At 51.3% G+C, this 26599-nt stretch overlaps 1 protein-coding gene across 1 annotated transcript in view; it reads right to left on the reverse strand.

Moving 5' to 3' along the window:
- The window catches only part of LOC103250043 (serine/threonine-protein kinase 32B-like), a 95459-nt gene extending 75668 nt beyond the window's left edge, over positions 1 to 19791 (reverse strand). Inside the window, exons 1-2 of the mRNA XM_021707825.1 lie at positions 19712 to 19791; positions 16144 to 16181 (exon numbers count right to left, since the gene is read on the reverse strand). Of these exons, the coding sequence (XP_021563500.1) occupies positions 16144 to 16181; positions 19712 to 19791 (118 nt within the window). The remainder of the gene's footprint in view (positions 1 to 16143; positions 16182 to 19711) is intronic.
- Between the last annotated feature and the right edge of the window lie 6808 nt (positions 19792 to 26599).

The following is a 26599-nucleotide window of genomic DNA, read 5'->3' on the forward strand; positions in this document are numbered from 1 at the left end:
AATTACGTTTCATTCAGGCACCCTGTTGATAAGAGGTATTTTCCCATCCCCAGACAGATAATTGCTCCTGTTAATCCCATCCCCCTCCCTCTCCCCCCAAAAAGACTTGCCGAAGACCTGAAAAAGAAGGGGCAAGCTGCCAGATCTCTGGAGGAAAAGTGTAGCTGGCAGAGGGGACTGTCAGTACCAGGGCCCAGCAGGGGAGCAGCAAAGGGGCCAGAGAGACAAAGGAAGAGAGTGGAAAAGCAGCTCAGAAAGGAAGGGGTGAGCAGGTAAGGCCCCTGGGCTACCGGGGAATGGTGGCCCTTTCTCCAAGGAAGAGGGTTTTGACGTGATCTGGCTCAAGTTTGCTTTTTAATTTTTTATATATTTGGAGGATACCTGTGTAAGCGTCTTCATATACATATTGCATAGCGGTGAAGTCTGGGCTTTTAGTGTGCCCCTCACACAAAGAGTGAACATTGCGCCCAAGAGGTCATTTTCCAACCCTCACCCCCTCCCCACCTCCCACCAGCTCAATTTGGAATACCACTTTGACTGCGGTGCGTGGACCATTGGGACGAGGACCCATGAAGGGAAATGGATAGAGAGGGAGAGAAAATGCAACCCTTGTCTACCTGAAGCCGCTATGATTTAGGTTTGATAACTGGTAATCGGTGCCACGTCTCACAGGAATCTTTCAAATCTTCCTCTGAGGAAGCTATGACTGTTCTTGTTGTTTCAGAATAACCTGATTCCAGACACGAGGGACCGGTGTGAGGTCTCTTGGTTGAAAGGTGTGGGAGCTGGGATGGGGCTTTCCCACTGCTCGACTCAGAGCAGAGTCAGGCAGTCCTGACTTGCTTCCTCCTGGCCCTTGGGGATGCTCTGAAGTGGATGTGCTGTTACACCCGGGAGTTCGGGTCCTGCAGGCAACACCCTATGCGACAGACAGTAGAATCCCACTTCTGCTTTCCCCTGACTGTGCTCGTCGATGAGCTGTGAGTTCCCAGGGAGCTTCCTCTAATGGCTGAAGAAAGACGGAGGAAAGTGAAACGCCGACCGAGGTTTCCTACGAGTTTCTTCTCGGGAAATTTACTGCAAACATGTGGAAATACAACTGGTTTCCTTTCCATAAACTGAAAACATCCATAAGCTTAAAGAGAAGGAGACCAGGACATGGTGTGTGACCCATTAGTACAAGTTCAGATGACAGTATCAATCATCAACAACCATACTCCCGGTCCTGTTCACGTATTCTGGACTCCAGACATGTCTCTCCCCTTTCTTTGAAAGCAAAGAAATTCACCTCACCGCCAAGCCTTTGACACCACTTGGAATGTTCTTCCCTATCCTCTCTCTGCCTGGCAGACTTCCATTAATTCTTCAAAACATAGCCCCAAGAGTGATTCTACTAGCAGGCGATCATCCAACTTTTGCTCACATACTTCCACTCACAGGCAACTCACCACCAGGGTGGCATCTCTGACTGCGTCTTAGTCCATTTGGGCTGCTACAACAGAAGGCTTTCACTGGGTGGATTGAACAACGTATGTTTATTTCCCATGGTTCTGGAGGCCAGAAGTCTGAGATTGGGGTGCCATCGTGGTTAGATTATTGGGAACGGTTCCCAGTATGTTTTTTTTTTTTGGAGTTGGAGTCTCAGTCCGTCGCCCAGACTGGAGTGCAGCGGCCGCTCCCGGCCACCGCAGTCTCGACCTGCTGGGCTCCGGCGATCCTTCCGCCTCAGCCTTCCAAGTAGCTGGAACTACAGGCGCGCGCTACCACGCCTGGCTAATTTTTGATTTATTGTAGAGATGAGGTCTCACCAAGTTTCCCAGGCGGGTCTCAAACACGCAGGCTCGGACAATCCACTTCCCTCGGCCTCCCAAAGTGCTGGGATTACAGGATGAGCTACTGAGCCCGGCCCCTACTATGGTTTAAATGTATGTGCTCTTCAAAATTCCTGTGTCGAAACTTAATCACCAACGTGATAGCTACAGTCATTCCTCAGTGTTCATGTGGACGATTGGAACCAGGAGAACCCAGGAACACCAAAATCTGCAGACACTCAGGTCCCTTACATAAAATAGCTTTGCACTTGCGTGTAGCATGTATAATCCTCTCATATACTTAAATAACCTCTGGATTACTTATAATACCTCACATAATGTAAATAGTTATTTTTAAGTGTAAATATATTATTTGTGCTGCATTTAATTATTGTATGGTTGTTTTTTGTTTGGTTGGTTTTTTGTTTTTTTAAAATTTTTTTGGATTAAGAAAGGTAGATTTATTAAAGGAAAGATGTTATGAAGGGCACAACAGTCAGGAAGCAGTGAGAGTGTCTGCTGTCTGCTCCCGGTTTTTATTTTTATATGTAGTTTTGATGATCCACAGCTGGTTGACTCCTCAGACATGGAACCCATGGATACAGAAGGCCAATTGCATTAAGAGGTAACGTTTTTCGGAGGTGATTAGATCAAGAAGGCTCTGCTTTTCTGGATGGGATTAGCAGCCATATAAAAAAGGCCTCACCAAGTTTGCCCATTTTGTTTTTTCCCCTCTGTCACGTGAGGACACGGCTACAAGGCATCATTTTGGAAGCAGAGAGCAGCCCTCACCAGACACCGAATCTGCCCATGCATCAGTCTTGGCCTTCACAGCCTTCAGAACTGAGAAATACACTTATTTTATGTATAAAGAACCCAGAGAAGAAAGAGGCCTAGCAAGCAAATCCTGTCGCCTTTCTTCATTCTTTATTGCCTTGTAGAGGTGTCATAATTCTCACAGGAGTTAACAACACTCTGTTTCAACCCTTGAATTTTTTTTTTGAGTTGGAGTCTCACTCTGTTGCCCAGGCTGGAGTGCAGTGACTGCTCCTGGTCACCGCAGCTTCGACCTGCTGGGCTCTGGCGATCCTTCCGCCTCAATCTCCCAAGTAGCTGGAACTACTGGCATGTTGGGAGCCGGCCTCAGAGGCCCACTGAGCATTAGGGATCAGGAAGGGCCATTGACCCCGAGACCACTAGGATGTGTTCGGGAGCTGTTGACCCATTCCCTCCCTCCTTTTCCATTTGGCACAAGCTACCAAGTAAAGCTCCAGCTGGCTCTAACAGAAAACTCTGAGACCGGAACAAACACAGCTAACCTAGGAGTCTATTGTTCCCATTCCCCACGACTTATGGTCTTTTGCTTTATCACAATTTAAGTTTGGCTTTGAGTCACATTGAGGAGCCTTAGTACAGGTCACAGGTTATCTTGATGTGACTTTTAGAAAGTTATAGATATAGGTTTTAGAAAATAGTTTATATAGATTAAGAAAAATTAAGTAACCATTTTATTATAGAAGTGTGGTTAGTTCAGTTTGATTTAGGGGGGCCAGTGAAGTTTGTATTAGGCTGGCTAGTGCTAGGAGAGAGTAACCATAGCACCAATTGTTTTATAGAAACCAGTTTGAATTGTCATATAGAATAGTAAAAGGCAATATATCATTATGTTGGTTTTAGGTGTAAGCATTGAACGATGTTATGTAGCTATAAACAATTAAGGGTACATAGAAACTGGATAAGAACTTCATGTTTTTACTTATGTTTGAAAAATACATCTGCTTGAGAGTGGGGGGTGTACTGTGTGCACCTGGACCTGTTCATGTGAAAGGCACATGCTACTGTTTGTGTAACCATAGCAGCAGGAGTTCCCGTGATGATAACTTTGTGGAGTTTGGGGATAAAAGCCCTGGGATTACACCCATTAAACGGCTTCTGGTCACTTGAGCAGGAGTCCAGTCTCTTTCTTTCTCCCCTCTTTCTTTCTCTTTATCTTTCCAGAATAATCGCCGACGCTGCCCCACCTTCCAAGGGACCTTCTAAATCTCTCCACAGGGGCTGCTCCCTGTACAGGTGTGTGCTACCACACCCGGCTAATTTTTGATTTATTGTAGAGATGAGGTCTCGCCAAGTTGCCCAGGTGGGTCTTGAACCCGCGGGCTCAGGCAATTCACTCACCCTGGCCTCCCAAAGCGCGGGATGACAGGCTGAGCCACTGAGCCCGCCAGCAACCCTTGAATTTTCAGACTGCAGCCACATGATGAGAAAACCCCACATGGCATTGATCCAATGTGAGCCTGGCTGTAGCCTGGTGCAGCGATCTCATTGGGAATATAGGGTCTTCTGAAAAGGGTGGGCCTTGTGTAGGCAGAGGAATTCCCTCTTCTCGCGTCCTCTGGAATCTGTGCTTCGATGGGTGGCACACCTCCCTGGGAACTCCTGGAGGGGGTGCAAAGATGGCACCCACAGGCAGACCTGAAGTGAGGATGGAAGGGAGCCTATAAGAGGTCATCTCCTTCCACGTGTTCTCTGGTTTGTTTCTCTTTCATCTTTTTGCTTGTTTGTGATTTTTAGAGGCAAAGTCTCACTTTTCGCCCGGGCTAAAGTACAGTGGCATGATCATAGGTTACCATAGCCTCAAACTCCTGGACTCAAGGGATCCTCCCACCTCAGCCTCCTGAGTAGCTGAGACTACAGGTGTGTGCCACCACCCCCGGTTAATTCTTTTTATTTTTTGCAAAGAGGAGGTTTTGCTATGCTGCCCAGGTTGATCTTGAACTCCTGGCCTCAAGTGATCTTCCTGTCTTTGCCTCCCAAGGTGCTGAAATTACAGGTGTGAGCCGCCTTTCATCATTCTAGAATTTGGAGTGAAGTTTCACATGAACATCTGTCCCCACCCCAGTGGGCTTGCAGGAGCCATATTTTACCCACGTTAGGGGTGAACGTGCTCCTGCTGCAAGAATCAGCGGAAGCCCAAGGGAGACGAGAATCCAGGCCATGTGTCTCGCTGCCCGCTCCCATGGCAGGCTCTGGCCACCCACAGCAACCTGCACTCACTGGCGCCAATAACATCTGCACTTCCAGGCCATGGGTGCTGACATATGCTGGAGGCTGTTCTCACACAGGATCGCACGCTCCGGCACCACACAGACGATTCGTTCCCTCCCACTTATCCTCATGGAGATCACAGAGGACTTATTGCTGAAGGGCCACAAAAGGAGAAAAGAACCCCAGTCCAATTCCACGGCATAAGTTTATCCAAGCTTCATTTGGCTTATGGCCGTAGGGAGAGTGACTGTGTTTTCAGAATGTGCTTTTGCCTGATAAAGAATGAAGTGATCCTTTGATATCTGCTGGTTTCATTTAATTTGGCTTCCTCTCCTATGTTGGCATAGGGTGGGAATGCAGGGCCTGAAAAAACAATCTGCCTGCCCCTGTGCACAAGGGAAGGATGTGGAACAACAGCTGGTGACGGGACATGCAAGTCTCCTGGGCTTCCTGAGTTCCTCCCTGAGATCTGGGAGGGTTACTCCCACCCCAGCTTCTGCCAGCATCCCCTGCCCCATGCGCTGTGGGATTCCATCGAGGCTGCCTGGCATTTGTACCCTATTTGAGCTGATGGGGCGTGACCACCACCCGTTCCAAGGCTTTTGAGAGTGCTCAGTTTCCCCCCCCCCCCGCTTTTTCTCTATTTCCATGGCTGTCAATATCAAGCCACCAGGTTTCTGGGTTAGTTAGTTACTGCTGCAGAGCCAAGACTGCCTGGCTAATACACGTTCCTCCCTCCTCGCTGTGTGGGGCATGTGATTTTACAAAAGCATATCCGTCAAAATTAAGAGCATCTTGGAGGCGTTTTGCAGCACTTTCTGACCATGATCTCTTCCTTGCAGTGACTCTGTGAGGTGCATGCTGGCTTCTCTCCCGGCACTCAGCATCCTCTTCCACTCCATTCTTTGCCACCTCCTGAGTCCCAAGGGCCAGGAGGAGGAAACCGCATTCCCTGACTCTCTTGCAGCTAGGGTTCTGGCCGGGATTTGGGTTCTGCCGATGAGGGAGGATTTGCAGAAGCCAGGCAGAGGCCGTCTTTCTGGGGCGGAGTTGAGTACGCTCAACGGACGGAGAGTTTGCTGAGGCAGGACTCTTCTGAACACAGTCTCATCTTCCCTTCCGTGGTGGGAGCAGCTGAGAAAGTGACTGTTTAGCCCGAGGTCCTGAGTCAGACTTCAAACCCCGGTTAGTGTCACCTGAGGCCCGCGGCCTCCTTCGTGAAACCACTCTCATCAAGGTCAATGAAGTCCCGACAGGTAAAACGAACTGAGGATATGCAGCTGCCCAGTGATGGTGCTGCCTCCACCCTGGGGCATGGGGTGTCAAGACCGTTGCTTTTCCCACTGGGTCCCAAGCTTATTCTAGGACAGGAGCCTCCTCTCCACACAGGTGCACTTAATGAAGCCAGTGCCAGGCCATGTGTGTCTCCAGTCTGATAGCAAACACTGTCCTGGGAACAGTGAGCAATTCAGATTTTTTTTAAAGAGACAGAGTCTTGTGCTGTCATCCAGGCTGTAGTGCATTGGTATGATCATAGCTCAATGCAGCCTCGAATTCCTGAGCTCAAGTGATCCTCCTTCCCCAGTCTCCTGGGTAACTGGGACTAAAGGTGCATAGAATTTTGCCTGCAGAGATAAGAGGCTTACTCTGTTGTCCAGGCTGGTCTTGAACTCCTGGCCTCAAGTGATCCTTCCATGTCAGTCTCCTGAGTAGGTGGGACTACAGGCATGCGTCCTCACACCAGCTAATTAAGATAATGCTTGTCAGGCAGAGCTGGACCTGGGACCCAGTGTTAGTGGGCACAATTTCCACAAGGAAGGATTTGTCCTAAGTTCATTATTAGCCTCTTTCCACCCCTTCACTCCCTGTCTTAGTCCATTCAGACTGCTATAGCAGAATGCCATAAACTGGTGGTTTATTAACAGCCGATATTGATTTTTCACAGTTCTGGAGGCTGAAGTCCAAGATCAAGGGCTTGACAGATTCTGGGTCTAGTGAGGACCCACTTCCTGATTTATAGATGGCACCTTCTCGCTGTGCCCTCGCATTGCGGAAGGGGTGAGGAACTCTCCGGGATCTCTCTCATGAGGGCACTCATCTGATTCACAAAGGTTCTACCCTCATATATGACTTAGTCACCTCCCAAAGTCCACGCCTCCAAATGCCATCAACTTGGGAGTTCAGTTTCAACCTATGAATTTTGAGGGGATACAAACGTTCAGACCATAGCATTTCCCACCAAGGAAGGTGCAGTGATTACGTTTAGGGTAAATTTGAAGTGACCAACTGGCCTTACTCAGCTCAGCTCTGCCCAGGTTCCTCTTACCAGAAACAGGACTCCTCTTCTGGTCCTCCAAGCTCTTGGTCTTACTTGGGCAGCGCCTCGCCCCACCCAGGCGAGGGGTCTGGGTAGTGAATTCACCTCTGGGTCCTGGGATTAGAAGCCCCTATTAGCTGTCACACAAATTCGAGGCTTTTTCAGCAATGAAGGTGATGTCTTGGCCTCTGACACTTCTATTTCTTATTTGCTAAAATCCCACATGGAAAAGATGGGCGTGTTATGGATTGAATTGTGTCCCTCCCCTCCATTTATTTACTGCAGTCAAATTCCCAGTACTACAGAACGTGACCTTATTTGAAAACAGGGTCATTGCGGACGTCATTAGTTATGATGAAATGGGGGTGAGCGCCTAATCCATTATGATGCCCTTACGAAGAGGAGACATTTGGACACAGGCACGCACACACGAAGAACACCATGCGAAGATCAGAGTTATGCTACCACAAGTCAAGAAACTAGGAGAGGGGTCTGGAGCAGACCCTTATGAGTTCAGAGGGTGCATGGCCTAACCGACTCCTTGGTCTAGGACTTCCAGCCTCCAGAACTGTGAGGCAACACATTTCCGTCAGTTTGTGGGACTTTGTTATGGTAGCCCCAAGAAATACAAGGACTACTTAGTGGAGGCCTCTGAGTAGAAACCCTCCTTCTCGGCAGCCTTCTGAAAAGCATCTCACTAAAGCTGTCTCTAGGACACCTGGCATCTCTTTCAACAGCACTTGACGCCTGTCCTCAGACTCTCTGAGCCCCCTCTAGACTAAGGACATTCACCACTGGCCCCTCGACTTGGCAAAATCATCTCTGCTCCCCAACTTGTGTGGGTGGCTTCCCCCCTTCCTTTGCCATGGCTGCAACCCCTTGCATCTGAAGCTTCGTACACAGCACACGCTCGAGTCTCTTCTTCTCGGCATGCTGGGGTGGCGTCTAAAATATTTCGACAGTGGGGAAGGGGGGTGTTGACGTGGCTGGCCTGGGCCACTTTGGGGAACACTCGTCCCAGGCATCAACAAATGTTAGCAACAGATGGAGGGGCGATTCTTTGAAACGAGTCCAGCTCATCGGTGTTCTAAAACACAGTGCGTGCATAGGAAGTGTGAGGTGCAGGAAGGCCAACAGACCTGGCGACGACGGCCACTGGAAAGACAGCTTGTTCCCCGTGGGTCCCATGAGCAGGGGGCAGCCTGCGTCATGGCGGGGCTGGGGGGCGGCACACGGGGAGGTGCCAGGACTGGCGAGGAGGACAGAGGGAGGGGCGTGTGGGACCGAGCGCGGACTGTGACTTCTGTGGGAAGGAGTGATCGTGGCAGGCAGGCAGGTGAGGACTGGCTGGTTTGAATCATCCCGCTGCCCCGGGGCCTGGGGGCTGCCTCTAGTCGTCTGAGGCCCGGAGTGCTGACGGCAGGTGGCTGGCCCAGAGTGCGAAATGCCCATGAGACTCTCGCAAAGGCGGTGCGCGGAAGATGTGGGCTCTGGGCTGGTTGACGTGCATTTTAAAAATGTGTCCTCCGGCCTCAGCCTTCCAAGTAGCCGGAACTATAGACATGTGCTACCATGCCCAGCTAATTTCTGATTTATGGTAGAGACGAGGCCTCGCCAAGTTGCCCAGGTGGGTCTCGAACCACCGCACTCCAGTCTGGGCAGCAGAGTGAGACTCCAACTGAAAAAAAAATGTCCTCTGTAGAGCTGTTTATCATCTCTAGAATCAGCCAGTCCCGGGAAGGCCAGGGCCTCTGGCTCAGCAAGGGCTCAGAGACCAAAGTCTCGGAATACAGAAAACACAAGACATGGTACACACAACAAGGAAAGCAAGTTTGCTCCCATGCATGGCTGCCATGTTACCAGCTGCTGAAGAGCAGGCCAGGTTTCTGAGCCCCACTGTGCCCATCCCATGGCCACAAGAAATGGGTGTGTTCCCCTGGAATGCTGCCCTCCAAGTGCTCCTTCGACCTCATGCACACACACATTCCCTCTTCCAGGAAGCCCTCCCGTACCGCTCCCCGGCCTCCATGACCTTCTGCTCTCCTGCAGGCCCACCCTTGTGCTGGCCCAGCCCTGACCCTATTGGGGCCTCATCACCTATCTAGATTTCAACCCCTCCTACTCCAAGCCCTGGATGCAGATGAGAAATTCCTGGAAATGCAGAAAGTCCCACAACTCAGGCCTCTGTCTTGCAAAATGAATGAAATGAGCTCCTCCCGAGGGGTCCTTGAGCCCAGGGGTGTGCCACCGTGACCAAGAACCGCCACCCCATACCGTGAGGTCCTCGACCTAGGAACCCTGTGCCATTTCACCACCGGGCACAATGCCTGGCTGTGGCAGGTCGGTGATAACGAGTGAGCCGCTTTCCCACATGCAGAAGAGGATGGGGACGACACCCTTCACTGCCGCCATCAAGGAACTTTGAGTCAGGGCCCTCGATGGCACTTAGGGCCCACAGGCAGGCACTCCCCTTGTCTCTGGCTCTCCTCTCCTTGTTGTCTTTGAGGAAGTTGAGGGTCCGTGTGGAAAGGGCGAACCCCCCGCCTGTGCGTGCGGCCCGGTCCACGCCCACCGGCCTCTTCCTCGACCCTCGCGGTCGGCGAAGGCATTAGTTGTCTCAATTCTTCGCCCCTCTGTGGGTCACCCTGTTGCCACGTGGCTTTGCGGTGCCCCCCCGCACGGACTCTAGGTCTGGCCGAGCGACTTAACAAGTCGGCCACGGGGGCAGCAAACGTGACCCGGAAAGAAGGAGGCTGTGGGCTCTCCTGCTGCACGGCTGTGAAGACCACCGGAGGAGGCTGCCCACCAGCCCTGCCCACCCAACCTCAGCGGACCTCCGTCCTCAGAGCAAGCCCCTCCGAGATAGGCTGAGCACAGCCTACATTCCCTCCACTCCAGAGGCTGGTGAGCTAACTGGATGTTTCCTGCATATGTCATTAAAGTTACGTGGTTATTTTATTTTATTTATTGAGAGACAAGCTTGCTCTGTCGTCCGGGCCAGAGTGCAGTGGTGCGGTCACAGCTCACGGCGACTTTGAACTCCGGGGATCAAGCGATCCTCCTGTCTCAGTCTCCCAAGTAGCTGGGACTTTAAGTGCACACCACCATGTCTGGCTAATTCTATTAAGATTTTGTGTGTGTGTAGAGACAGGGTCTGGCTGTGTTGCCCCAGCTGGTCGTGAACTCCCGGCCTCAAGTGATCCTCCCACCTCAGCCTCTCCAAGTGTTGGGATTATAGGCGTGAGCCATCACACCCAGCCTGCTTTATCGTACCAAGAGAAAATGCAATCTCTTCCCCTTCCCTCTACAGCTTTAAATCCTCTATTTCCTTGAGCTCTTTATCTTTGGCCTGAAGCTCACTCAGCTTTTCTCCCATTTTGTCCTAAGACGCTATATCTCCTTCAACATTGTTTTACCTCGATGCAGGGTTTCTCTCTGCTTTGCTGCCAACCTGGAGCAGGGTTAAAGCGCCCACTCTAAGACATGAAACCCACCCTGAGCAATCAAATGGAAAAACAGACACCAGGGGAACAGGGAAGCTGGCGTGAGATGCTTGGATCGTGTAACTAGCGAATTTTGAACATCATTAATAAAACATTAATGCATTTATTTATGTCTATACTTCACTGGAAACACGCAACTCACCAACTTGCTCTCTGAGATAACACTTCACGTGACCAGTGATGGCACTCTTGTAGTAGCAACACACAGTTGCCTGCTTTGTAAATGGTTTTGCCATGCAGTTGCGCATGTGGATGCCAGCACAAACGCACCCTTAGGACACATTCAGAGACACGCACTCCTCCTATGGATATAGCACACGATTGAAAGCAAAGGTTCACGAGTATCACATGTTCTCACTCATAAGCGGACCTTGGACAACTATCATAATACTATAAGAAAGGGATTGGCAGTAGCGGGGAACTGCTGGGGAAGGAGCACACACCTCATCAAAAAGGGTGCCCGCATAATGAACATTTGTATGCCCAACCCTGAACTGTACCCCACATCTTTAAAATTAAAAATTACAAAAAGAAAGAAAGCAAAGGTTCAGAAAGTATAAGATACATAAATACAAGCCCACAAAATAAATGATTAGAAATGCACAAGTCGGGTTCAGTGGCTCAGCCTGTCATCCCGCGCCTTTGGGAGGCTGAGGTGAGTGGAGTGCCTGAGCCCACAGGTTCGAGACCCGCCTGGGCAGCGAGACCTCATCTCTACAATAAATCAAAAAATCAGCCGGGCGTGGTAGCGCATGCCTGTAATTCTGGCTCCTTGGACGGCTGAGGCAGAAGGATCGCCGGAGCCCAGCAGGTCGAGGCTGTGGTGGCCGGGAGCGGCCACTGCACTCCAGTCTGGGCGACAGAGTGAGACTCCAACTCAAAAAAAAGAGAAAAAAGAAACGCACAGGGTTGAATTCCCATCCTGAGGTCCACAAAAGGTGCCAACATTCCTGGGAGTCGCTACTGGCCTGTTCCCAGAAAGAAAGCACCAAGTGTGAGTCTTCACCCGATCACTGGACCCAGGTACTCCCATCAGCTGCAAGGGCACTAAGGAAATCTCTGGCTGGCTTTGGAGACCCAGGCCTGGTGGGTTTTTTCTTTTTTTTTGAGTTGGAGTTTCACTCATCATCCAGGCTGGCGGGCAGTGGCACACTCACGGCCACCCCAGCGTCGACCTGCTGGGCTCCGGCGATCCTTCCGCCTCAGCCTTCCAAGCAGTCAGAACCGCAGGCGTGTGCCACCATTCCCGGCTGATTTTTTATTTTGTTGTAGAGACGAGGCCTCGCCAAGTTGCTCAGGCTGGTCTCGAACCTGCACTCACCTCGGCCTCCCAAAGTGCTGGGAAGACAGGCTGAGCCACCAAGCCTGGTCACCTGGTGGTTTTGAGATGCAGACGAAGACTCGAAATCGAAATTTCTCAGAGCTTTCTGTAGCTCTCAGTCCCACCCGGTGCCCTGGGAACCCGGGTGTGTCCATATCCCAGGCTGATCCTGCCCGGGTGGGCGGTGCGTTAGAAGTCTTGCCACTGGCTGGAGTTAGCTGTGTGCCCCACTGTGAGTCTTGAGAAATGCCCTCCGAATCCCGGGTCCCTGCATGAGGCCTGAAACCCAAAGGCAGCTCCGCCCTGTAGGAGTGAATGAAGAAATGACTTAAGCCAGACTGGCGGGCACCGGCTTATGGCTTCTGGTGGCTGCCACTCCTACTGTTTGCCTAGTGCCAGCAACTGAATCGTGTAACCCTAAACTACGTATGCTAATGTTCCAACCTCGGTACCACAGGACGTGACCATATTTGGAGAAGAAGCCTTTAGAGAGGTGATCACGTCAAAGTGAAGCCTTTAGGTTGGGCTCTACTTCAAGACCACTAAGGTCCTTGTAAGAAGAGGGTATTGGGACACAGACTCACAGAGGGTGTGTGTCAACCCTTTTGTCACGCAGCCTACAAAAGGTACCTGTGCACAGCAGCACAAGTATGCCCTCAGGACCCACTCAGGGACACGTGCTGCACGTGTGACCATGTGAGGACATAGAGAGAAGATGGCCATCTGCAAAGGAGGGAGACAGGAGACACCAGCCTTGGCTTCAGACTTCCAGCCTCCACGAGTGTAAGAAAACAGAAGCCTTCGTTGGAGCCCCCCAGCCTGTGGCCTTTTGTAATGGCAGCCCGAGAAGACGAACACCCCTGGCCTTCTGACTGTCACCCGCAAACTTGCTCTTCACTTTGGGCTCCTCTTGGAGCCAGTCTGTGCCCCTATAACCCAGGCTCCATCCTGCGGCCTGAGAGATCCCTCTTAACTCCAAGTCTGGTCACGCTGGGTCCTGCCCGATGTCTGCTCCTCAGAGGCTCCTGTGGCCCTCAGAGTAAACTTCAAACCCCTAAACATGGCAGCTACAAGGCCCAGCGAGATCTGACCCCCCCCCCCCCCGTTAGGTGCGGCTAGGGGAGGGGCTCAGCTGTGCTGTGTTCCTCACAGCCATCTCCCTCTTGTCTCTGCAGCTCTGCGCCGGGGTCCTCCGCCTGTCCACCCAGGCCCCTTCCTCCGACCAGCCTCAGCATGCCTCCGGGCTCCCACTGCCATGGCTCCCAAGATGGCTTCTGTGTGTACCTGCCCCTGGCATCAGGTCTCCCACCCTGCCTGAGTTTCTCTGTGCTCTCCCCAAGAACACCGTGAGGCCATGAGGGCTGGAACCGGGTTTGCCCAATTCATATTTCTATCCCCAGAAAGAGGATAAAAGCAAGAATGGCCGGAGACAGGCTCTAGCAGAGAAGCCGATCGGCTTCCCCCATCATCGAGGTGGGGCAAGGAGGGCCATGGTGGAGACGCCTCCCTTTCCCTTCCCTCCTAGAGGAGACTTATCTTTTCTGATAAAAATTCCCTGCCCCTAAATTTCCTGTCTGTACCCCACAGAAGCCACTCATTGTCGCTGGGGAGGAGGCAGGCCGACTAGACGTTCACTTTTTGGTATGAAAGAGTGAATTCAGTGCTCAGTAGCCGGGACTAGCAGGGACTCCTTGATGAAATGGGAGCATGAAGAAGGACAAGGCTGGACGCAGGGGCGCCTGGGGAGGCCGTGGGGCTCTGCGCAGTCGCACGGCAAGGTCGGGCCGCTGTGTGAGCCAGCCACGCCAGGCTTGGAGAAGGATGGGGACCTCAGAGGGTCAGGACAGGATCTGGGAAAGGGCTGAGAAGAAGCCTGAGAGGGGGTCCAGGAAAGCAGGTGGGATGGGGGTGGACCGAAATCCAAGGGCACAGGAAGGGGGAAACCCAGGGACAGCTGTGCGGGAGGGAGCCTGTGTCCTTCAGGCTGCAGCTTCCGGAGAGCTGAGGCCAGGGGCGGTGAAGAGCGAGAGAGAACGGAGGAGCCAGACGGCCCGGGTTCCCCCAGGCTCTCGGAGCCTCATTCCTCATCGGTGGAGTGGCTACATCAGTCCCACGGATGCGTGCTCCTGCCTGCATTTTGCTCCTGCACAGCTGTCCAGGGCCTGGAAGTCTCGGCCTAGAAGTTTCTCTCAATCACCAGGGCAAGTCCCTGAGGATCCTGTCCAGACGCCTCCAGACCCCTGCTCTCCGGGCAGCCCTGCAGAACCGGCCTGTGCCGCTTCTCATCTCCCTTCCCCCTGGATCTGTGATCTGACCTTGTCCTGCCCCAGAGAAAGAGGACGGCAAGGGTGCTCCAGCCCACCCCCTGAAAGGTACACACCCCTTCCTGAGCACTGAGCACGGGTGCCGTGACGGGCGGCTGACCACCGTGTCTCACCCGAGATCTCCATCACCCCACGAGGCGGTTGACGACTTCCTTGTTCCTGCTGGGAAGGCGGAGACGCAGAGGGGTCCCCGGTAGCCCGGGGACACACAGCGGCTGGGGGTGCCGCTGAGCTCCACATCTGAGGGTCCTGACTTGTAGACACAAACGGGGACCTTGGGTTTGCTTCCTCCGCAGGCTTGATGCGGATTCTCAGCTCTGTCCAGTGGCCCTGGCATCTCCAGGCCGCTGCTCACCTTGCTGTTCAGGAGCACAGTGATTTCCGCCCCACGGCCCCAAAGCGCTCAGTCTGGTTTCAGCTTCTGATGCCGAGATTCAAATGGTCCGATTCATCACCCCGTACCTAGAGATGCCCTCTGTGAGCTGGGATACCCTGAGCCATGTTGCCGGCACATGGAAAGTTCTAGGGGAGTACTGATACAGAGCCATGAACTCATCCTGCAGGGGTGGGGAAGGGCGGCAGGGTAAGCTATGTGGATGAGCTGACATAATCATCTTTTTTTTTTGAGTTGGAGTCTCACTCTTGTCGCCCAGGCTGGAGTGCAATGGCATGCTCATGGCCACCGCAGCCTCGACCTGCCGGACTCAGGTGATCCTTCCGCCTCAGCCTTCCAAGTAGCTGGAAGTACAGATGCACACCACCATGCCTGGCTAGTTTTTTGGTGATCTGCTGTAGAGATGAGGTCTTACCAAGTTGCCCGGGCTGGTCTCGAAGCCCTGGGCTCAGGCCTCCCAAAGTGCTGGGATGCCAGGCTGAACCACCGCGTCTGGCCCACGTTCATCTTTGAGAGCCTCAAACTTGGAAAAATCCCACCTGCTTGCTCCAGCCCACCCCCTGAAAGGTCTTGAAGGACAGGCTCTTGAGGTAACACCAGCGAATTTAGTTTTCAAGGCTGTCAGGCTGCTGTTGGCATCAACTGCAATCGATTGTCAAGTCCACGGAATGTTCTCGGGCTGTGCTCCGGACTCAAGGTTCTTAAACTTTGCCAGGTAGCTCATCCACAGAATGCTGGCCCAGGACGGAGGCCCAGGTTCACTGAAGCAGGATAGGGTCTGGCTTTGATTTTTACTGGGTCCTCCAGGTTATTCTGACAGGGTCAGAGTTGGAGAACCACTGACATGATGCCTCGCTACAAAGAGTGGTCCATGCACCAGCTGCGTTGGCCTCCCAGCAGCGGTTAAAATACAGAGTCTCAAGGGATCTGTGTGCATATGAAAGAAGCCTTACATAGCCAAAAGATGAGGAAAAACTTTGTGGCTGATCGATGATGGAGCTCTGGTTACGAGGCATACACCAAGTCATTTCATCCCCAAGACAACCTGCAAGGTGGGCACCTTGTTCGATTTTACAGACGAGGACATTGAGGCTCAGAGAGGTGAGTGACTCCTGAAGCCACAGGTTAATACATGGTGGGTGGGGCTGGGGTTGGAAACCCAAGGTCTGTTCCCACTGCTGCCTTGTCATCCTCACAGCAGGATATGAACAGCAATGACTTTGGATTTAGACTTTAACTTCCCCTTAAGTAAGTTCACTTTCCACGGCAGGTCATGGACCAGAAATGTACGCAGGTGTTTGCCCACCAGGATTGACAAAAAAACAACGGTTTTCTAGTCAACCCCAACATTCAACTCACCAGGACCCTACGGTTTCCCAGTGCCTCGAACATTCCACTGAGTCTATAAAAAATTCATGGCAGGCTTACCGTGTTCATCTAGCAGGATGTTGTCTGGCTTGATATCTCTGAAAAAGAAAACAAAGAAGCCAGAAATGTGATCCCCAAGTCCACAGAGGGGTGTATCAACAAGCACCATGTCAGGATCAAATCTGCAACACCCAGGGCACTCTTCTGTCCCTGGCCTGGGGTCTCAGACAGGGCATGGGAAAGTAATTTGCGTGATGATAGAACGCCTGTGTTCTTCCTGTCTGGAACAGCAGGACGATTGTTTGAGACTTTTTTCCTGAATAGTCTTAATTTTTGGCCTCTCAACTCCAACTACCACGGCCACAAGGGTACACTGACCGTGTGGTCTACGCCTGCCAGGGGAGCATCTTCCCACCAGGGCTCTCGTGTGGGTCATGGTGTCCGTTGAGCTCAACAAGGGTCAGTCACTTGTGTAGGTTAGAGATGAGCAGATTACAGCCCCCAGCCAAATCCAGTCCTGGGCCTGTTTCTTATGGTCTGTGAGCTAAGAATTGCTTTTGCATTTTTAAATGCTTGTAGTAACAAAACCACAGACACAGACACAAACAAAAAGGAATAGACAACAGAGACTAGTGTGGCCCTCAATGCAAAGAGTATTTATTATCTGGCCTTTTGTGTAGAACATTTGTTGACCACATTTTTAGGGTAACATGCAGAAAGACATGCAATACAATCTGGGCTGGGGAGTTTCTGGAAAGTTCTGTTCTACATCACCATGACAGCAAGGCGCCTCACCATTCCAGGAGGAGTTTTTTAAAGGCTGGGGCTTTACTTTCCCCACTCTGCTCACCTGTACCAGGCACAGTGCCCAACACCAGGAGACACACGTGAAGTAACATTGAGTAGAAGGATGGAAGAATGAACGTAAGAGCAGTGAAACTTCAATCCAATTTGCATATTATTAACACGCACATACTTGCTGCAGCTCTGTATTAAAACCAGAGACTTTACAAATGCACAGATCTTCACTCATTTATAATAAATGCCAAGTCTGATGAGACTAATGATCGCTTTCTTTGAAATATACAGTGACTGCTCCTGAGTTTATCAAATATTAATTCTACCTGAAAACATACTGTGGTTACTTGTATTCAAGTGATACAATGCCTGTGGGTTTGGGAATGAAAGAAACACTTAGCCTATATATTTACATTTTTATCTTCTTGGTGACTTTTCAAGCCCACGAGTATTGATGAGCATTAAGAAAGTGGGCCCCTGCTGCCGAGGTCACAAAACCTCCACTGTGACCAAAGAAATTATTGTGGAGGTGCTCAGGGAGCCCCGTGGGAAGAATGAACTTGAGAACCTACAAAACCGAAACAAAAGGCAGAAGATGCAGAGTCAAGTGTTTGTGGATCAAATCAGCAAACACTTGGTCCCTGCCCAGGGTGACTCCCAACAGGGTTTCTCAAGAAAAGAGAAAATAAAATATGGATCAAGAATGAAAACACAGTATCAATGTTAAAGCTCATCCCTGGAGGTACTGCTAGGTCTGGGATGACCTGGTTTGGAACGTAGGGATCAGAGAGGCAGAAGTGACTGTGGCCCAGGGAGTATAAGCCATGACACGCCAGGCAGGACCACAGCTTAAGGCGGAGTCAAGACAACAGCGGGGTGGGGCGGGTGACAGACCTCAGAAGATGTGACCTGCTGTACTGGCTTGAATGGCATCCCCTCCAAATTCAAGTCCACACAGAATCCCAGAGTGGAACCTGGAAATGGGGTCTTTGCAGGCGTAATCAGTTGCAATGACTTGTGTCTTTATAGGAGAATGGAGGTGAAAGATGTGAACCCAGAGAAGCAGGAGAGAAGATGGCCATGGGGAGACAGAGTGGAGACTGCAGTGACGCAGCCCCAGACCAAGGAACACCCGGGGCCACCAGAAGCTGGAGCAGCCAGGAGCCAAGTCTCCCCTAGAGACGCCAGAGAAGCACAGCCCTGACTACACTTTGCTTTGGGGCTTCTGGCCAGGCGTATGAGAGAATACATTTGCAGGGTTTTAAGCTACCAATTTTGTGGCAATTTGCTGTGGCAGCTGCAGGAAGCTAATACAACTGGCACAGTGGAAGAAGCACGGATAGAGGGGGTGGCAGATCTCCAGGGGCAGCTGGGGGCCTCACAGATCACAGTGTGGCGCGGCCTCGGACAAGTCTACCGCCTGTCCAAGACCCGGCAGCGGCCTCAGGAGGGCCCTGCTCACCGCATCTCATATCCTGAGCTCAGGATGGGGCACGGATGGGGCTGGCTTGGTCCCTAGGCACCACCAGAAGGGGGCTGCCCTGTTCGGAAGAGTCTGACCCAGGGTGCTAACTTTAGCCCCTTCTTCAACTACCTGCGTAATCCCTGTCTGTGCCTCAGTTTCCTTTGCTGATCGGATGAGACACATTGTAAATAACACACTTTCTTCCCGTGCCACGACTTGGCACAGAATCCAGCCCACAGAGCGAAACTGTAAGCATCATGAAGTGTCCCCTCTGTCTGTGGTCATGGGGACACATCGTGATCAAGACAAGGCTTGCACTCGAGGAAGACAGGCACACCAGAAAGCACGTGAATACGAGGCGTGAGTTGAAGCTGGGACAGGTGTGCTGAAGAAAGCAATTAAGGTCTGGAAAAGAGACCCATAGAGGGGCCCTGCTTTCGGCAGGTGGTCAGGAAGGCCTCTCAGAAGAGGTGACATTAGGTGGACATCTGAGTGGCAGGAAAGAGCCAGCTGAGTACCTTCCAGGCAGTGAGTTCTCATCTGCAGATGAGGAAGCAGCAGGCTGGCAGGACAAATGGCCTGACCCGTGGTGAGCCTCTAGCCCACGGAACCTGGCAAAGCTGAGGGGCGTCGCTCCCCTGATTCGGTTTTGTTATAAGGCAAAGTGGCTGGGATGCCGGTGCCATGGTTCCGTGGGGTTATATAAGACTCTGCCTTGACAGACTGGAACGAGAGCCCAGACACGAGCTGCCATGTGGGAGCAGACCACGTGGCAGGGAATGCGGGCACCTCTAGGCACGAAAGAAGTGACCTCTGGCCTCCAGTCACCAGAAAATGGGGACACAGAACCGAATTCTGCCAACAACCCCGAGAGCTTGGGAGAGGGCCTTGGGTTCCACTAGGTTTTGGACCCAGTGAAGCCACGCCTGATCCTCGGAAACTGAGAGAACATAATAAATGTGAATTACCGTAAGTTGTTAAGCTAGTAGTAATTAGTTACCCAGCAACAGAAAATGAATGCACTAGCTGTATCATCTCGGGCCACTTGCTCTGGGCTTCATTCTCCTCCTCTGGAAAATGGGAATAACAGCAGCAATCTCGCTGTCCTGCGAGTGTATGAGATGGCATTTGCTTGGCCCAGAGTACGGCCCAAGCGCAGTGCATAAGAAGTGCTGAAATAAATGACAGTGACAGGACCGTCGTGACTCTTTTCAAAGAAGCTGGGGCAAATTCAGGGGAAGACTCTTGAGCTTTTGGCAAATCGGGTCTCTTTCATGGGGGACAAACTGGGCAGTTGCCAGCAAAACCGTCTGGAGGAGACGGAGAGTCTGAGTCACTTGGGATTTAATAAGAAGAGCACTTCACCGGCAAAGCATCTTATCAGAGCCTTCAGCGTCGCTGGTTTCAGGACCATTTCCTCCAGCTCTATTTTTCACATTGATCATATCTCAGCTGCACAGTGTTGTCCTGTTGAAAACAGGCTCGAGCGTTCCAAAGGGCATCGGAAGCATTGTGTGGATGCGACGACGTTTTCTGAGGACAGGCCCCTAATTTCAGAGCTGGGCAGAATGACACTTTGATGGAAAGGATGCATGCGAGGTTATAAAATCTGGTCCTGCTCTTGAATTATTTCCCAGCCCTCAAATAAAACAAAGCATAAAATGTCAGCTGGGCTATTTTAAAATCACTGCCCAGAAATGGCTCTGGTCCAATGGAACCCATGCACAGGCTGCAAGGAAAGGCTGCGAGGACATTTCTGCATGTGTCCCTTGACAGGGGGTTTCTTAAGATTCATTGCTGGCAATCTTATGCAGCAATGAAGACAAAAAAAAACCTGGAGAAAAAAGGCAGACTTGCAAAGTTAAAATCTGTGGCTGTTTTATCACCAGTGAAGGGGACACATCTATGTGCATGCAGGAGGTTGGGGGAGGTGGGAAAAGACAGATGGAAGCCCTGAGTTCCAGTCCTGCGTCTGCCTCTTGCTGGCTGTGTAGACATGAGCACACTGCCCTCTGTGAGGCTCAGTTTCCTCAGCTGTAAGTTGGATGATATTACCTACTCCATGTGGTTACAGGAAGACTCTGGAGGAATGGGTCACTGTCATTTATTTCAGCACTTCTTATGCACTGCGCTTGGGCCGTACTCTGGGCCAAGCAAATGCCATCTCATACACTCGCAGGACAGCGAGATTGCTGCTGTTATTCCCATTTTCCAGAGGAGGAGAATGAAGCCCAGAGCAACCAGCATGGGGCCAGGCACATAGAAGACACGATTGTCATTAATAACAGAGGGAGGCAAAGACATTTTAGCATGGAGGTGATGCCAACAGAATGGGCAAGGATGGCTGGAGGCATTGACTGGAGGTTGAGGCGTGATCAGAGGGACTCATCCTGGCTGTTGACCTTTGACTTGAATTCAAGCCAACTTGAGTGGGCTATGCAGCCACACACCAGCACCAGCAAGCCAATGTGGGACAGGATGCCAAGGAACTTCATTCCCAAGTTTTGAAATCTCTCACCACATTGGCACGAGTTGTTCTAGAAGCTGGGTAACAATTAAGAAACCACACACCATCACTACTCATTGGAGTCTTCTTCTTCCTCCCCTGTCTACTGCTTCCCAAGGAGGCAGAGACCAAGTGCAAGCTGCAGTCCCCACCATGATGCCTCTGTTGATGGCAGTCTTGAAAGTGTTAACAGTTGGTCTTTCCTGAGTGCTGACTATGTGCCAGGGATGACAGGAAGCACGTGACATGGATTTAACAATGTGCAGTGCGGCTATTTGGTATTGGGTACCACGGAGGAGGGTATTTTATTTGTCACTTCACTTAATCCTGACAAAACTCTTAGAGGCAACCATCACTAATCTTATTTTATCAATGAAGAGAGAACTATTTGCAGAGGGTCCGTGATGTGCCATTTCCCCCTTGGTGACTTGTTAAAATAAAGGTCAATTGTTAGTAGAGATAAGACCTACTCTCAAACTGGTTTCTAGATCAATGTTCTCTGCTGGTGGGTGGGAAAATGGAAAAAACCAAAATGAAGGTTCCCAGAATTAGGCTGAATAATTCCCAGAAGTAGGCAGTAATAATTCAAAGAACATGCTGATAATACATATCTAATTTGATTTTCTAAAAATTGTTGTTCACATTTCAGGAAACTTTTCATTTGTGACAACACCCACACATAAGGCTGCATTACTTCTTTACTATGACTCAGATGGCCTTTCAAAGCGTAAATCTCACCCTGTCCCTCCATTGCATAAATCTCCTTAATGGCTCTCTAGTGCCTATGGCACTGGTGTCAGGCTTTGGGATTCTATGTTGCATTATAATCTCAGAAATGAAAAGCAGACTCTGAGATGTGCCTTTCAACTTTTAAATTTGACAACTGGCCAGGCTTGGTGGCTCAGCCTGTAATCCCAGCACTTTGGGAGGCCGAGGCAAGTGGCCTGTCTGAGCCCGCTTGTCAAGATCATCCCGGGCAACTTGGTGAGACCTCATCTCTATAATAAATATTAAAAATCAGCCGGGCATGGTAGCATGCACCTGTAGTTCTGGCTACTTGAAAGGCTGAGGCAGAAGGATCGCCAGCATCCAGCAGGTTGATGCTGGGGTGGGCGTGAGTGTGCCACTGCACTCCAGCCTGGGCAATGGAGTGAGACTCCAGTTCAAAAAAAGCAAAAAAACCCCAAACTGACAACTAAGGATATTAAAAGTAACTACCAAGTGTTACTACCATACGTGCATAAAGAGAGAAGAAGCAGAAGGAACCATTTTAACCCAGAAGAGCCAAAAGGACACAATTTTAGACAGAAGCTTGGATGTTGCATACCCCAGGACTATTTGTAGACAAGCGTTTTGGAAGCACTGACCCAGTGATCAGGGTCTGAAGGTCTTAGGTCATTTTCTGACCTGGTCAGTCAGCTGGTCCTCTGTGTCCTGCAGCCTGGCCATGCTAGGCCACCTAGGGTGCTACTGGTGCCTGAAACTTTGCCAGGCCTTGTCTCTCGACTATGTGCTTTCTTCCCACTGAACACCCCAACTTAAGACACAGCTCAGTTGCAATGTCCTCCTGGATACTGCAGAAGGTTGAAGAACGTCTCTGCAAAATGCACGTCTAGCCAGGGCCTGTGAATGAATGTGACATTATTGAGAAATAGTGCCTCTGCCAGAGAAGGGTGTCTATGTGTCCCAGCAAATTGTGTCTTTGCCAGCAAACGATTACTTGGTTACCAAGGCAGTTCTGTCTTGTATCTCAGTTAAGGTGAGGTCAAACTGGAGTAGGGTGAGCCCTAGATCCAGTGACTGGTGTCCTCATAAGAAGAGGGGAAAGAGACACAGATACCCACAGAGGAGAAGGCCATGTGTAGACAGAGGTGGAATGTGGAGTGATGCACTGATGAGACACAGGGTACCAGGAATTGCCTGGGACCACTGGAAGCCAGGAGGGAGGTGGGAACTTCACACTCAGAGCCTCCGGAAGAACCAAATGTGCTGACACCTTGGTTCTGGACTTCTGGTGTCCTGAGCTGTAAAATAAGACACTTCTGTTGCTTGGAGCCACCCGGTTTGTGCTAATTAAGTGCCTCCTCTGGCCCCCAGCCCCTCCTTGCTTCCTTGGGTCCCAGGACCGATGACCTGGCATGACACTGCCCATCGACTCCCCGCTGCCACAGGACTGGGGAGCGCCAAGCCTCAGAGTGGGGCAGGGATGCGGTTCAGAAAGAGTTGCCGAATGAATGAAAGAAAAAACGACGGACTTCAGGCAGGGGCGGACCTTCCCCAGCTCTGAAGCTTGTGCTCCCAACCCCCGCACAGCCCCCAACTCTCTGGGACCTTGACTTCAGACGGGGCAGGAAGCACCAACGTGACGGGGGAATTTGGCAGCTTTTGCCAACGCGGCCTCTCCGCCCCCAATACCCGTTGCAATTGGGACGGCCCTGGTGGGGGTGTGGCCGGCAGGCTGACCCCTTCTGAGTGCTCCCACCCTGCCGATGACTGTGCCAGGCCCTCGTGTCGTCCTCACGGCGACCCGCACCAGTGTCCCGGGGCTGCTGCCACCAGTCACCACAGACGGGGTGACTCAAAACAACATGAATTCGTTCTCTCGCAATTCTGGAGTCCGAACTGGGCCTTAGGGGGCTAAAGTGGAGCCAGAGGGATGGCTTCCTTCCTTCCGAAGGCTCTGGGGGAGAACAGCCTGTTCTTTGCCCTTCCCGCTTCTGGCGGCTGCCCGGGTGCCTTGACCTACGGCCCCTCCTTGCCGCGCTCCGAGCTCTTGCTTCTGTTATCGCCTGTCCTTCTGCTGCCTCTGACCTCGCTGCCTGCCTCTGGAAGAGCCCTCAGGATGACACTGGGCCCGCCTGGATCACTTTCCCACCCCATGATCCTTTGCTTCGTCACATCTGCAAAGTCCCTTTGGTCGTGCAAGGTGGCACAGTCACCGGTTTCGAGGATTATGTTGTATCCGTGGAGAGGCATCATCCATTCTACCAAGCAGCCCTGCTGGGTGGTGTTATGAATTGGACCGTGTTCATGCAGCGGTCCCTACCCCAGTGGCTCACAATGTTACTGTCTTTGGAGACAGCCTTTAGAGGGGTCATCAAGTTAGAATGAGGACATCGGGGTGAGCGCTAGTCCAATCTGACTTATAAGGGAGGTGAGGACCCACGGGGAGATGTCAGGGGCCCGTGAGCAGAGGAATGACCATGTGAAGAGGCAGAAAGAAGGCGACCACCCACAAGCCAGAGTGAGCCCTCCGAGGAAACTGACTCTGCGGGACCTGGATCTTGGATTCCAGCCTCCAGAACTGCAAGAAAATTCATTTCTGTTGTTTGATCTGTGGCAGTTTGTATAGCAGCCCTAGAAGGCATATAAGTTGGCAATATTATTACCCCTTTCTTACGGGCAACAATAACTAAGGCTGAGAAGAGTTAAGCATTCTCCCATAGTCACAGAGTCCATACATGGGTGAGCCAGATAGACCAGTTAGAGACCCATGACTCAGTTTGAAGGCATGAAAGGGATTTTTTGAAGTGTATGCACCGCCGACTAAGGTAGTTCAGTCTTGCGTTTATTATAAAACCTCACATGCTGCCATTGAAATCATTTTCTTCTTGCTTTATTTATCCTTTGGGAGAGAAAGTGCATCTGGTCAAGCCACACTTGGGGGTTGTTGATTTTTCTTTAATCCTGCAAAGAACAAACATCAGCACGGTTGACATTGATTAATTCTGTTCAAAAGCTGTGCCACTCCATGGGGCTCGGATGCTAACTTGGTTACTAAGGCAATTGCATTCAGCTAATTATTCCCAAGGATGTCTCATGGAGATTTTGACGCCTGTGGGATTCGCAAACATGTCCAGAGATGAACTGGCTTCAATTAATGCCTTCTTGGATGGGTGAACCCCACAACACACCTCCCTAGGCATAAGGAGGGGGGTGTCTGCTTAAGAATCTCAGGTTTCATCAGTCCACGTAGCCTGCACAGACCCACCCAGCTCAGTTTTATTTCATTCTCATTGCTCTGAGAATTCTGAATTGCAGCGGTCAGTCTGTGAGTCAGCCTGTTCCGCCAGATTATGAGTTCTTCATGGCAGAAGTCAATGTAGCCAAACATGGAAAGAAACATGCGTATGTGGATAGGCAGGATGCTGGCCCAAATCCTACAAAGACTGCAAGATAATCTGTGATGATGGGTGAAGTTTTGAAGCCCTCCACTACTGCAGAGGTCTCAGTTTTCCTCATCTGTAAAACAGCGACACAATGAAATCGTGTATGTCAAGAACATGCCCAGTTCCTAGTATAGGGTGGGTGCCCAATAAGTGGTGATTATTTCTCCTACCCCCTGAACCCACCCCAGCTTAGCAGGGAGCGTAGAAGGAACAGGAAATTGCGGAAAGGAAGAAGGAGTTGACCTCAAAATGATGATGACAATGTCTCACATTGGTGCCGTTTTGCAGTTCACAAAGCCCTTTCCTAAGCTGTGACTTATTTAACCCAGTTGGCAGCCATAGAGAACCAGCACTGTCTTCCTTTTTGTGGATGAGGAAACTGAAGCCGAGAGAGGTGAAGTGACGTCCCCGTGGCTGCAGCTTATAAGTGGCAGAAGCAGGATCTGAACCTGGCTCCCCTCATGCCCAGGTGCCCCTTTCTTTCCATGTTCTTGGTGTGGCAGAGATGTTAGGAGCAGAGCCACATGGCCAAAGACGCCTCAGCCCTCGTGTGTGCGTGCATGCTGGTCCCATGCCTGGAGCTCTCTTCTCTGGCCCCCAGTCTCTGCCTAGTCAGCCCCTCTGCGCCTGTGAGCTCTTGGCTTGGGCATCACTTCCTCCAAGAAGCTCTCCTTCAGGCCCTTGGTGCGCCAGGCTGCTGTCTGCATCTTCCTGTTCCCTGTACTTCACTGGGATGGCAGTGACCCCATGGGTCTGCGTTTGTGTGGTTATCTGATTGATGCCTGTCTCTCCCAGTAGGTGCTAAGTTCCACTGAAGATTTGCGACCCTGGCCCAGTGTCCAGCATGCAGTAGGCGCTCAACAACCACCATGGCATTACTGCATCTATAGACTCCTCACGGGGCCCTTGGTTATGCTGGCCAGAACTCCACGGCATTTGAGTCCAGAGGTCCTGGGACAGATCCACGTTCAAAGAGTATGAGGTCCTGGCTTGGGGCTCAGGCTCCGGGCTGGGCAGACGATCCTGACACTCCATGTGCCTCAACTTGTACAGAGAGCACAGCCCAGCTCTTGTTTTATTTCACACGCTTGGGGCAGAGTGTAGATCGCCACCATAATCTGGTCTGGCGTTTTTCCTGGATCCAGTCATCATGGTGGCCTCTATGCGACTGGGCCTGTGGAATGTGTGTCTCTTCCTGAACTTCCCGCTTCCATGAAGATGCTGAGACAGTGGCCTTCGAGTGCTACTACTCCAACTTTCCGAGGAAAATGCTGGAGATAATTCAAGTCCATTATCAAGGCCTAATTTGACCCTAGCCACATGATTCCTATTGAAATCCAAGAGGTCTGGGGTCATTGGAGGGCGCAGCCACCACATGAGACAATCTGGCAATTTCTCAGCCCAGGAGACCAATGTCAAGAAGAAAGATTAAGCAGCTTCTCTTGGGTCAGCTGGCACGTTCGCGCCAGAGCTGGGATTTGAATTCGCTTTCCTGACTCTTGCAAACTTCTCAACAGAACGGATTTTTGTCTGAGTAATTGAGAAAGGTGTTCCAGAGCCAGAATAGACTTAAGAAAT

The sequence above is a fragment of the Carlito syrichta genome, unplaced genomic scaffold (genome assembly GCF_000164805.1).
Source record: "Carlito syrichta isolate Samal-C Ts95f unplaced genomic scaffold, Tarsius_syrichta-2.0.1 Scaffold126449, whole genome shotgun sequence".
Classification (NCBI taxonomy): Eukaryota; Metazoa; Chordata; class Mammalia; order Primates; family Tarsiidae; genus Carlito; species Carlito syrichta.